At 37.9% G+C, this 12,272-nt stretch overlaps 1 protein-coding gene across 2 annotated transcripts in view; it reads left to right on the forward strand.

Annotated features, from left to right (window-relative positions):
- HMGA2 (high mobility group AT-hook 2) overlaps positions 1–12,272 on the forward strand; it is a 136,732-nt gene that overhangs the window by 1,840 nt on the left and 122,620 nt on the right. For both annotated transcript variants that reach the window (XM_067697247.1, XM_067697248.1), the window contains one exon: positions 2,234–2,320. In XM_067697247.1, the coding sequence (XP_067553348.1) occupies positions 2,234–2,320 (87 nt within the window). The remainder of the gene's footprint in view (positions 1–2,233; positions 2,321–12,272) is intronic.

Below are 12,272 nucleotides of genomic sequence, written 5' to 3' on the forward strand. Positions count from 1 at the left end.
CGGGGGGTTAGGGGTACTCTGGCGGGTCAGGGTTGGAGGGGCTGAAGCCTCGGGGGCCGGAGGCTCTTTCTCCCGCCAACTGGGGCTGCTCGCTGGCCGGGGACTGGCGCGCCGCAGCCGCCCCCTTGGCGCCCTCCCCAAGTTCTCGGTGGCCTGAGACTCGCGCCCTCCCGACAAAGAACTCGTGGGCCCGCCCGGTTCTCCTAGGGCTCTTTAAATGCGGCCGCTGCTGAGGTGTCCCAGGAAAGGGGCTGGCTACAGGAGACCCTGGGTCCCCACGGGATAGGATTAAGTAGTTCAGCCAAGGGCGCGGTGGCAAGCAGTGTCCGAGAGGGTGCACGGTAGCTAGGGTCACTTCCTCGCCAGGCGCCCAGTCCCCCTTTTGCCTTGGGTGCCGCGCCTCAGAGCTGCAGACCTGAAACGTCCTTCTCCAGAGCGAGTGACTGGGGGTTGGGAGGGGACGATCGAGGGGCGCCCGGGACCCCGCGGAGTGGAGGGTTTTGTCTGCGGATGCAACCAATTAAGCGTGTAGCCTGCGCTTGCGGAGCTGCGCGGAGCGCCCGGGGTGGAGGGGTTTTGTTCGCAGCAATTTCCAAGCCTCCGCGGGCAAGGATGGAGCGGGACTTGTCTATTGAGAACATTTAAACTCCGCTTCCGTGGGGTTTAAAGCTACTTCTTCGTTCTTTAGCCTTAAAGCGCTTCCTTCATGGCAAATAGGCCTATTAGAAAATAATCCTAGAGTCCCAAAGCTGCCCGAGAGCAAGGTGGGGAAGGCGAACAATGTTTGCTTGCCAGTGCGTTTTAGAAAAACTGCTGTACCTTTTTGAAATCATCAAAGGAAACAAGCCAATCTAGAGGCCCCTGAGTTTTCCCGCTCTGCCCGGGCGACACTTTACATCGCGTTAGGATCCTGTTTTACACCTCCCAGGAAGTCACTGCCCTTCCCCCCGCTCTTGTTTCCCACACACCACCCGGCTCACTCTAACTACTAATTGCCCCCCACCTCCAAAAAATAATCCAAAAGAAATTGCAGTGGGGTCTGGAGGTGATTGGAGGTTTTACCTTTGAGTTAAGGCAGAGTTCACAAAGAAAGAAAAATGTGTCTCCTATGTGTTTGCTCCGGATGTGCCCGCTGGAGCTAGTGGTCCCACAGAAGCTTGCAGGAAACCTTCCTCAGAATTTCTAAATAGGATGCGAATTTTCATTGAAGACTTTTATGCATTTTAAGCTAATTCTCATTTAATAACCGAATCTGAATGAGATGTAAATTGATGATTCACTGGATAAATATTTAGAATCTGGAATATTAATCATCGCATTCTCTTAACCACTTGAGTATTTACTACTTGGCATAGAAGCCGTTTAAAGTTTTGCTAAACCTATTGATAGTTTCAATTTCTCCTTCCCAGACACTCCCATTCCTCCTTACTACCCACCCCCCATCCCTTTTATTAGTTTTCTTCGGTACACCCCCATAAGGGTTTTCTCAAAAGAAAGTTTTGGAGAAAATATTTATTTTTATCAAAAGACATTTAAATCTAGACTGGAGACCATTCCTACATCTCCAATTGGCAGTGAAGAATTGAAGCAATTACCTAGATAATTCAAGCAAAGCCTCCCACGACAGATTTACCATAATTATTTGGAAATTTCAGGAGGAATGGAGTTATTTTAAGTTGAAGAACTTGGATAATTGCTCCAGTATTTCACTCAGTGTGTTGATTGAGTTATAACTGACCTACAATATAGATATACAGAATGATCAAAAGCCACCTTTTTCAATATGGGAGATTGTTGAAATATTTCTGATGTTAGCTTCATATTTCTGTTGTTTAAAATGCTGGTATAGTGGAGAGTAGTATTTGTGTAAAATGCTTATTATTTCTATGCGTTGCCAAATACACAGCCTTGCATATTTTACACCTTAAAATGTATAACTTTCTTTCTAGAACAAGCAACCTTTGAACAGTCAGCCTTTGTTACCTTTTTCGGGTTGAAATAGAATCTAGCTTTCATATGCGAAATAGAATTTCCTCTATGAATTCTTGGATTACAAGTATAGTTATTTCCCCTTTCTGTAAACTCTGTACCATCATCATCCGTTTATGCTTGAACTGAATGTGTTCCAACAGTTCTGTTGAGCAGCACAGGCAGAAAATACAACTATAGAGTCAGGGTCAATTTCTTTCAGCCATTCTTGCCACAGCAGCATTTTTTTCCCCCCCGAAACTAGGAGCCAACCGGTGAGCCCTCTCCTAAGAGACCAAGGGGAAGACCCAAAGGCAGCAAAAACAAGAGTCCCTCCAAAGCAGCTCAAAAGGTGAGATTTCTTACGTCCTCCCAACTTTCTCAACGCCCAGAGGAACCTCCCTGTAATTTTCCCATTCTAGATCCTCACCTAAGGATTTCTCCCAAGTGGGTAACCCAAGACTCATTTCCTACCTTTAATATTGGTGAGATTTTCAAGCAGATACTTAGTATAAAAAGTTCATGAAGATGCTTACAGTGCTGTTTTTAAACAATCACCAAATAATAAGAAACTTAAAACGGAGATGGGAGGGGGAGGTGGGGGAGTGGAGAATGAACAATTAAGATTTGCACCAGTTGTGAAATAGTTAAAAACAAATCAAAGCTATAGATTTTGTCTGGTGGTGAAGTTTTTGCAATTTCCTTAAAAAATAATAAAGATTAATTTACTTTGTGCTTATTTACATGATTATTGGAAAACCAAATTCCACTATTAAAGTTAAGTACTTTGCCAAATAGATGATAATTAGAAGTAAATCCAATTATGGGATTCTGGAAAAAAATTTTCACTAATTTTACTGCTTTAAATGTGCTGATAAAGTACCTTGTTTGTTTACAATAAACCTACAATATAATATATCATAATCTCTCAAAAGGCTTTCCACCTCAGGTGATAGACAAATGTTCTGAATAGGACAATGAGAAATTTTTTAAACAAGTATTTGACTCATTTATTGTATATTTTTGGGCAGGATAGAACCCAACCAAGTGTAATTTCCAGTGTTTTTCTTTATAAATTTTAAATTGCAGTTTAAAAACTTCATGTTTGGTGGTATTTGAGCTAACAAAGAAGAAATATCTCAGGGTCAATGCGTAGACAGAGAAGGGAAGGTGAAGATAAAATTCACATTTTTTAAGCTTTACAAATAAATCAGAAAAAAAGTTTCTGTATTTTATTTGTGGGTTTGTATGCTCGTTAAAAACAAAGGTTCAAAATTCAGAAGTAAGTTTTGATATATCTTTATAGTCGATTTGAGTACACCATGTACAGTATTTGTTGAAAATGACTGTATGCTCATCTCTTGAGGATTAATGTTTTGTGTGGTTTTCTCTGTGAGTGTGAGCACCTACCATATTATATTTGATAGTTTTCAGTGTTGTAGACTTCCATAGCAACCAGTGATACATATAAAGTTATTTAGGGAGCAACTATGAGTTCTTCTCTGTTTTGTTTTAACAGTCTTGAACAGAGTTGAAAGGGCAGATTTCTGATATATTTAAATAGAACTGCTTCTCAGAGTGAAGATTTAATTGTACTCATATTTAATCACTAAACATTGAAGTAGCTCTAAATTATCTTGTCATTTAAAAGTGCCTGTATAATCTGATATTACTAATATGAATACTTACTATTTGTTTTTTTACCTGCTTTATTCAATTTTAAAAAAGGGCCAATTTAACATAGGGTTTTTTTTTGTTGCATTAAGTTAATTTTATCTTACTTTTACTCTAATGGAATGGCAAAGAAATATCTTGGTAGCTAGCTGACAAACATTTAAACTATGATGTAATTGCTCTGAAAAATGCATCATAACATCTCCCAGGAAGAAATCTGTAAATCTCATCATAAATAAATTATTTAAAATTCAATACAAAAAAAGGGAAAATGAATTACCTCTCATATTTTACTGTATTACTCTTTTTCTGGAACGAGTAAAAAGGTGCTTCCATCACCTTCTCTTCAGTTTGAAAAGTTTGCCACTGACTAGCAAAATCTTTATTGACAAAAGGAAAGCTGAGACTTGTGCCTAATTTACCACCTAAAGCAAAATAACAAAAAGTTGGTTTCTTCCCAAGTAAGGTTTGACTTATTTTTAGTTACTTTGGTGATAGGCATTTATAAATGACCCTTAGGCTATTCATCTTTCTGATAATTCTTCATGTGTATGCACATAGTATTACAACTTCCAGAACAGAAGTAGGCTTTCTTTTTCCGAAAGAAATTTTTCTCTGAAATCTTTCATTCTTCCAGACAAAATTATTTCACACAATTCTGTTATAAAAGTCCCCTTTCTAATAAAAATGGATACGTATTTTTGCTCAGAACCTGACTGTTACATTTCTTCAGTTTTATAAATTACGCTTCATCTGGAGAAGATAACACTTTGCAAAATAATGAATGACACTGATGAATTGTTCATGGCATGTGTAAACTTAAGGTATTTTCACTTTCGAATTGGTATTTATTGAGTTTGCTACTACCCTATGTAAACATGATTATCAAACATATATTTGTTTATTAAACATATGTTGTATTCTAACAAAACATATTTTTGTTAGGACTTTGAAAAGTTATCTTTTTTAGAAAAAGTTACATTGTTCATAACATGCTAGACTGACCAGAGTAGAGATGAGAAGTCTTCTATGATTAATAAATTGGGAATTCTCCTGCAAACTGAGACTCACCAAAATGGAAACTATATAACAAAACCTGGTAAGTATATAAGAGAACAGAACTCTAAAATTAGAGGAGATACAGTGTACACTGGGATACTGATGATGTTGTATGTTTAAAATTTCTTGCTGCTTGGAGTTTCTTTACTTACAAAGTTTGTGTTTGGACCCAGTAACTGGCCTTGGGGCATTTGAAAACAAAACTGCTTGTTGGAAAATTAGCAGTGTGACACTTGACAATGCATGAGGAAAGTTGCAAGACCAAGTGGAGGACTACTAAATTAGCAATCACTTTAATTTCAGGTCATATTCAATATAAACTTGATTTGTGTAATATATAAAACAAACATTTATAAAAACATAATTTGTTATGCCTGGAACTTTTGGAAGAGAAGATAATTATTCTTCACTTCGCTTCTATTCCGTTATGACAAATTCCCATGGATAACCATTATGTAGAAATTCTAGTTATTCCTAAGAACACCAATCTGAGTGCTCAAAGTTCATCCCTGAACCAGTTTCATATTGTTATCTTAATAAAAGAAATCAGAAGTTAATGTTTTCCTGAATAAATAATTTATTCGTGTGAGTATGTGTGTGTCTGTGTGTGTGTCTTGACCCTTTTATTTATGTCTTAGTTTGAGGTATACCTGTGACCAGTTGGCTCTTAATTTCCTTTTTGTTTTATTTTGTTTTCCTCTCCTGTTTGTGCTGGATGGAAATACTTTGTATTTTCACATTTCTCATGTTTGGAGAGAAGAAAGATACCATCTCCTTTATGTTTAGTTTAGGGTTTTTGTTGTGCCTGTTTAATGAGAGAACACTGGAGGGGTTTCTTTCACTAATTCTCCAGTTTTTAAGGTCACAAGTCAAATTCATCTGTAAGTCAGGCCAATTGTCATTCAGGTACTTTTAGGGAAAAAAAAAATTCTGAGATTGAATTAATTTTAATAGGAAGAATTGCGTATAAAAAAGATCTCAGGTGTGAGATAGCCCTACTTCATGATATCACAGATTTGCTTGAACTTCCTTTTGACTTTAGGTTGTAGTGAAGAGAAATAAAGAGCAAAGTACAAAATGAAAATACCATCTAGGTAAAGTATACTTCAAATAATGTGTTCAGGCAGACACCTAATTTATATTTTCCACTTGCCTAAACAAAGAAGACTTGATACGAATTGGATACTATAGAGGAAGATTTGTGCTCCTTTTCTAATCATGTTCCTAGGAGGTTGGTTGATTTTTCACAAATGATTACTAACACCAAGCACAGATATTTTAGGATGAGAGAATGGGTTTTCCTCATCATTTCAGTTAAATATTAGCGCATAGATGCGGAGCAAGGACATGATTTTTTACGGGATATAGTAGGTCGAGCTGAAGAGGGGAACCAAAGGCATCGTTATAGGTAAGTCAGGGAAAGATGGTGTAGGCAGTTGTCATACAATTCCAGCCTATGGCGTCTATGTTACTAGTACGCGTTATTTTGAGTTCCTCTGTGTTTTTATGGGCAAGTAACTTCCACTGGGACTCAGGGCTCTATCTAAGCATACAGATAAATCCAGTCAGGTGGAATTATGTAAAGCCCAACTGTTGTCTCCATTATCTTGGTATTTTAGGCTGTCTTACCTAAACAGTTGACTCATTTTTTTTTTTCACTTAACTTTGCCAGAGAGGACCGAGCCTTAATGTATCAGTAAATTCTCTCTCACAATGCCTTTGAGTCATCGTAGATTATGATCCAAATATGGAAGATTCAAATACATTTGAGTTATTTTCTGAAATCACTTTACTTCAAGGAACCCAGAGATCTCATTCTTTGCCAGTTATTCTTCTGAACTTTTTCATCGAAAGCCCCTCATTACTTTGACTGACTTCCAGCTCTGGTTCATTTTTATCTCAAGGTCTCAACAGATCATTTTGCTCAAGAGAACATAACAGATTGGTATTCTGTTGCATTTCAGTTCTTTTTTGAGACTAGATGGATGCTGAAGAGCATTTTATGTCAGTTAAATCATTCAGACCCATATTATCTTGTTAGCTGACTTTCTGCAGTTTCCAGAGCTTGCTCTGGAACCATATAGCTTGGCACAAGGGTGGAACAATGAATTTTATATCCTAGATGCTGAGAATTTTAGCTCTGAATTTTTATAGTGCCAACCAGGAGAAAAAGGTGAATGGAGAACTGATTCCATTTTAGGCTGCTGCTTTATTATTCTATATTGCTTTAATCCACTGAACAACGCTGAATGGCATCTTCTAAATGATTTAGCAAGGAGTAGTCACAGCCATCTTTTTCTCCAGGATAATGTAGGGAGTAGTTTGCTCGGAAGGTCGCCCTTATGAACTCTCATATCATTGCTATTGATTTTTCTGATTACAAAGGAGGGAGAGGAACAGTTAAAGAGGAGAATCCTAAACTTTGAAAATAACTTTTCCTGTTATTTTGGCCTTGGCTTTAATTTCATGTTTGTATAGGTGAAGACAGGCATGTGTAAATAATGACATGGGAGTTGACAACAAGGACTTCCTTGGGGAAAATGAGCATGAACTACAATGGATGATAGAATTCACTTTTATTTCTTTTTTGGAAAATATGTAGCAATGGCAAACTTGTAATGTCTTTTAAAGACTAAAAATAGTTGCATGTACAGTTTGGAAACCCATAGAACTAGATGAGCAAAAAGGTGAAGTGGCAATTACTTAACATTTAACGTGACTGATTAGTCCAGTTGATTTTGATGCCAGTGCACGTTGATTTACCCTCTTTATATTTTTGAAAGAGCTACTAAAAGAAATAAAATGTGACTCTACACTGTTTTTCGATGGCTCCCTATGCTCTAAAGTCAGCAGGTCTTAGTCATATATACATATACATGGAAAGATACATGAAAACAAAGCCAGGTACTACTAAGCCCAAATCTTTTTCTAGCTCTTTTGTGTGTGTGTGTATACAGATGCACTGATTGATTTGGAGTGGGGCATTCTGGTTTTTATGCATTATCACAGTATGATGTGAGCATTTAGAATAGCAAAAAATTAATAGCTATCTAAATTTGACCCAGAAGTCAGAACTGGCTAATGCGCTTGGTTCCCAATCTCAGCTCTTGTCTATGTCTTTATAGAAAACTTGGAAATATTTTACTTTTAACTACTCATTTGATTTCCACCCTAGAAGTTTTTTTAAAAAATTTCCCCATGGCTACTTCATTTTGTACGGGACTGTCTCCCAGAAGAACAGACCCTTTATTGCCTTGAAATCAGATGGGGTCTCAGTTCCACCACTTAAGAACATGGGCAGATTGCTTAATCGCCCATATAAACAGGGGTAGTAATAGCTGCCCTACTTAAATAAGATAATGCTCAGAAAATCACTCAGTACTTTGACTGGAAACTTACAAAATTGGGAGGTACTCCTTTTAAGGGTAACATTTTAAAATATGGAGGGAGTTAAGAAATTACATTTGACTACCTACTAAATGCTGTAGCTTTTGTCAGGCTTACCTTCCATATACATTAGCTCCTTTAATCCTATGATGTAGGCATTATGGTCTTCATTTCACAAATGAGAAAACTGTGATTCAGAGATGTAAACTGTGACATGTCTAATGTTCAGCTCCAGTAAATGGGAGTACCTGGGCTTGAGTTCAAATCTAATTCTAAAGCTTATGATCTTTCCACTGTTATGCGGTGTCAAATATCTCATAAAGTATTTGCTACAAGGTAGATTATGTTTTCTCCAGTAACCAGAAATGTAGGTTGTAAGTTAGGTTTTGAGAAATCATCGGAGGGGAGTTCTCTACAAGCTTATAAAGGGATTGGCAATATGTGCTTACTGCAACCCATTCCTGGCCCCCAAATAAACCAGAAGGCTATGACGTTGGAGATCATGGCACACCCAGAAGTTGTTTTATTTGTTAAATGAAGGGGCTGGATGAAATGTCTTCTAAAGCCCTACCAAGCTGTAGAATTCTAAAGGTGAGAGGGAAACAACAGGGAAACACACAGGTGATATAAACACCAGTGTTTCTTTCTTTCCTTCCTTCATGCAATAATTATGCAGTGAGCACATCTTATGCACCAGACACTAATGCTAAGCACTGTTTCCAAGATCAAGAGTTCTATTTGCTAGATGAATTTCCTTTTTTAATTAATTTTTTAGTGCTCATACATTTAAGAGCCTGGAGTACCAAAACTTCTTAGAGAAAGATATAATTACATTTCCCATTTAATAGTCTCCCCAATCCTCATGAACTTGCTTCTAAAGCATCTTATAAAATTAAATACACAGTTCTGAACTTACACTTTTTTTAAAAGGCAAAAATAAGAATGAAGACAAGCCAGGAGGGAATAATACTTTTAACATATGATCGTTGCAGACGTTAGTATAACAGGGCTGATAATAGTCTGAAATTCAGTTCTTACAAATGCAGAATTCCCACCCTCTCTCCCTACTCCCCCGCCCTGAGATAAGCAGTAAGTACTCAGAATAAGTTATTGTCTGAATTATACATGGGTTTGTAGTGTGGAACCAAATTCCACTCTGGCTAAGGAAAACCAAATATACACTTACACAGTATTGCATATGTTAACATATTAAAAACAAAACAAGCCCCCGAAATGTTTTGTTTTCTATTGAAAAATAATATTCCGAAGAGCATTAAACACAGGGAGAAAAGTTAAAGCCAGTGTTTTCCAATATGTAAAATTCCTGGACCTATGCTGGTTTACGAAGGAAAATCCTAACTGGTTTTGCAGCTTTTGTGAAGTTTGATCAGAATGATTAAATAATGTGGGTTTTAAGGAACAATGAAAACCTCCCAGATCGACGACACACAGCACAGCTAATGTGTTTCTTCTAGATGTCGTCTCAGAAGAGGGTTTCAGTTTACATGTAATACTGGCCCCAAGACCAAGGAGCAAGTTTGCTTTTAACAAGTCCAAGTGATAATCGTGATATTTTGCCCTTTAGTTAATGGTGCGAATTTTATTTTTGAATAGACTTTTTGTAAATGGGATGCTCGTTTTTAAGTCCTCTTGTTTGCAGGGCTTTCTCTCTCTTACGAGAGATTTGTTTTCTCTGACTTTAAAATGCAGTGAAACCCTCTTAGAAAACAACCCTCTTTTTAACAGACTTTAGATACACCCGGATCACATCATGGCCCCGGTACATAACCACCATACAGAAAAGCCTGGTGTAGCACTGTTAGCTTTTAAGATCAGCAGTCTCCTACTCTCAACCCCACCTACCATCCCCATGCCCATTAGAAAGGATTTCTATCTTCCATGTTTGTATTATTTACTACTGAGTAAACTGTGCAACCTTACAGTTGCTCCTAAAGGGTAAATCAGACACTACTTCTGTATTAGGGAATTTTGTACTCATATAACTCGTGATGTACTAGCCAGAGGGTCTCTTAAGAGCTTCATTCTTAAGGTGATCTATGGGTGTAATGGAATATTTGCATTGATTGAACCTTCTATGAGATTGGACTAACTTAAAGGAAAACTTTCCCTTTAAGAGTTCCATCTGGTTAGGAGTGAAAGAACATTTATTGAGCACCTCATTTACGGCAGCCACTTCACTCCTCACTCCTCACCGGAGGTGTTATCTCCATTTCACACCTGAAACCAAATTAAGGTTTTCAGGGACCTGCCCAAAGTCATAAAGCTAACATGGCGGAGCAGGGATTTGAATCTAAGCTTTCCAAAGTGGAATCTGTGTTCCTTTTGAGATCTCCCTCTCTCCCTGAGACAACACTCAGAAAGAGGGTGTGATTCACTGGGCCCTCCTGGCTTTCACTTAATTTAACTCATGCCCTTATGACCGAAGGTAAGACAGGACCACTAACCCTTGACAAGGAATGATTCCTTTGTGGAGCCATTCAAAGTAGTAACCCCTACTACTATGATTCAGAGTGCCCAAATCTGACTCTTAGGTGGAGCTGAGTCAGTGACAATTTTCGTTAACTAAAATATCTCCTCATAGCAGCAAATGCATGTAACCTAAAGGGAGGTAGCGTTGTCAGGACAGTGAGAGCCCTGGCTTTAGAGTCCAACAGAACTGGGTTCCAATCCCAGACTTGCCATTTACCAGCTTTGTGTGTGACCTGAGTTATTCAGCTAGCCTTTCTAAGATTTAATTGCCCGTTTGCAAACTAAGAGAAATAATAACAGCTACCTTACATGGAGGGCTGTTGTAAAGATTAAAATAACACATGCGAATGACTTAGCCCAGTGCCTAGGGTATTTTAAATGCTCAATAAATGTGAACTAACATTATAATCATACAAAGTTTGGGTTAATTCATGGAACCTGTTAGATAGGTCAGGAAGATATTTGGTGAGAAATCTTGTGACTTAAAAATCTTATTTTGTCTATGTACCTGTGTATCTTTGTATCTCTCTGTGTATCTATCAATCTGTCACCTATCTCCATCTATTTTTACCAGATTGAAGGGAGAAAAGAGAGTCATTTGGCAGTGTAGACAGTTATAATAGGTAATTTTAGTATCGTTGTACCAAGTACTTGCTGCTAACCCAGGTAACAAAAGTAAAATGCAAAATGAGTTATCCTGGCTTAGGTTACCTGTATTTTTGTGTTTATATAGCCTTGAGATGATTCTCATACACAGAAGAGGATGTACTAAGTTTTCTTTACTCTGAAAATGGAAATTATAAACATGTATTTTTTTTTTTTTGGCTGTGTTGGGTCTTTGTTGCTGTGCGCAGGCTTTCTCTAGTTGCAGTGAGAGGGGGCTACTCTTCGTTGCGGTGTGTGGTCTTCTCATTGCAGTGGCTTCTCTTGTTGCAGAGCACAGGCTCTAGGTGCGTGGGCTTCAGTAGCTGTGGCACACAGGCTCAGTAGTTGTGGCACACGGGCTTAGTTGCTCCGCGGCATGTGGGATCTTCCCAGACCAGGGATCAAACCCGTGTCCCCTGCATTGGCAGGCGGATTCTCAACCACTGCGCCACCAGGGAAGTCCCTATAAACGTGTATTTTTATAGAAAGTGCATGTGATATGTGTGTGTTGGTGTATTTGGGGATTGGAGTAGGCGTGATAAACACAGGGAAATTATAATATTAAAATTTTACTCAAAAGGGAAAAAAACAACTGTGATACCAGAAAAATCTTCTGTGAAGTAAAGCAATGAACAAACTGTTAAGATAGTTAGAAATATATTCATGTCAGGTTTGTGTTGAGTGTGGAATTGTTAATTGTTAATAATATACATTGTTTATTAATTATTATTTTTAGCATCCCTTGTTTCCATCTCAGAGAAAAACATTGATGATTTCTGCTAGCTTTTTTTTTTCTCTCTCTGCTTTGGGTGAACTGATTGACAGGTGTTTGTTTGGGGCAAGGAATAGGAAATTAACTATGTAGAAGTGTGCTAATATTTGTTTTTTTGAGTTAGAAGCCTATATATTTTCACTCACATTTAGATTTGCTTTTGCCTAACAATGTGGGTAGAAGTGGTTTGTAAATTGTACAGTAATATATCAATGTTAATTTTGGTAATTTTAGTTGTGATATGGAAAGAAAAATCATCATTTAAGAAACATTAATT

This window comes from Pseudorca crassidens, chromosome 11 (genome assembly GCF_039906515.1).
Source record: "Pseudorca crassidens isolate mPseCra1 chromosome 11, mPseCra1.hap1, whole genome shotgun sequence".
In the NCBI taxonomy this organism is placed as follows: Eukaryota; Metazoa; Chordata; class Mammalia; order Artiodactyla; family Delphinidae; genus Pseudorca; species Pseudorca crassidens.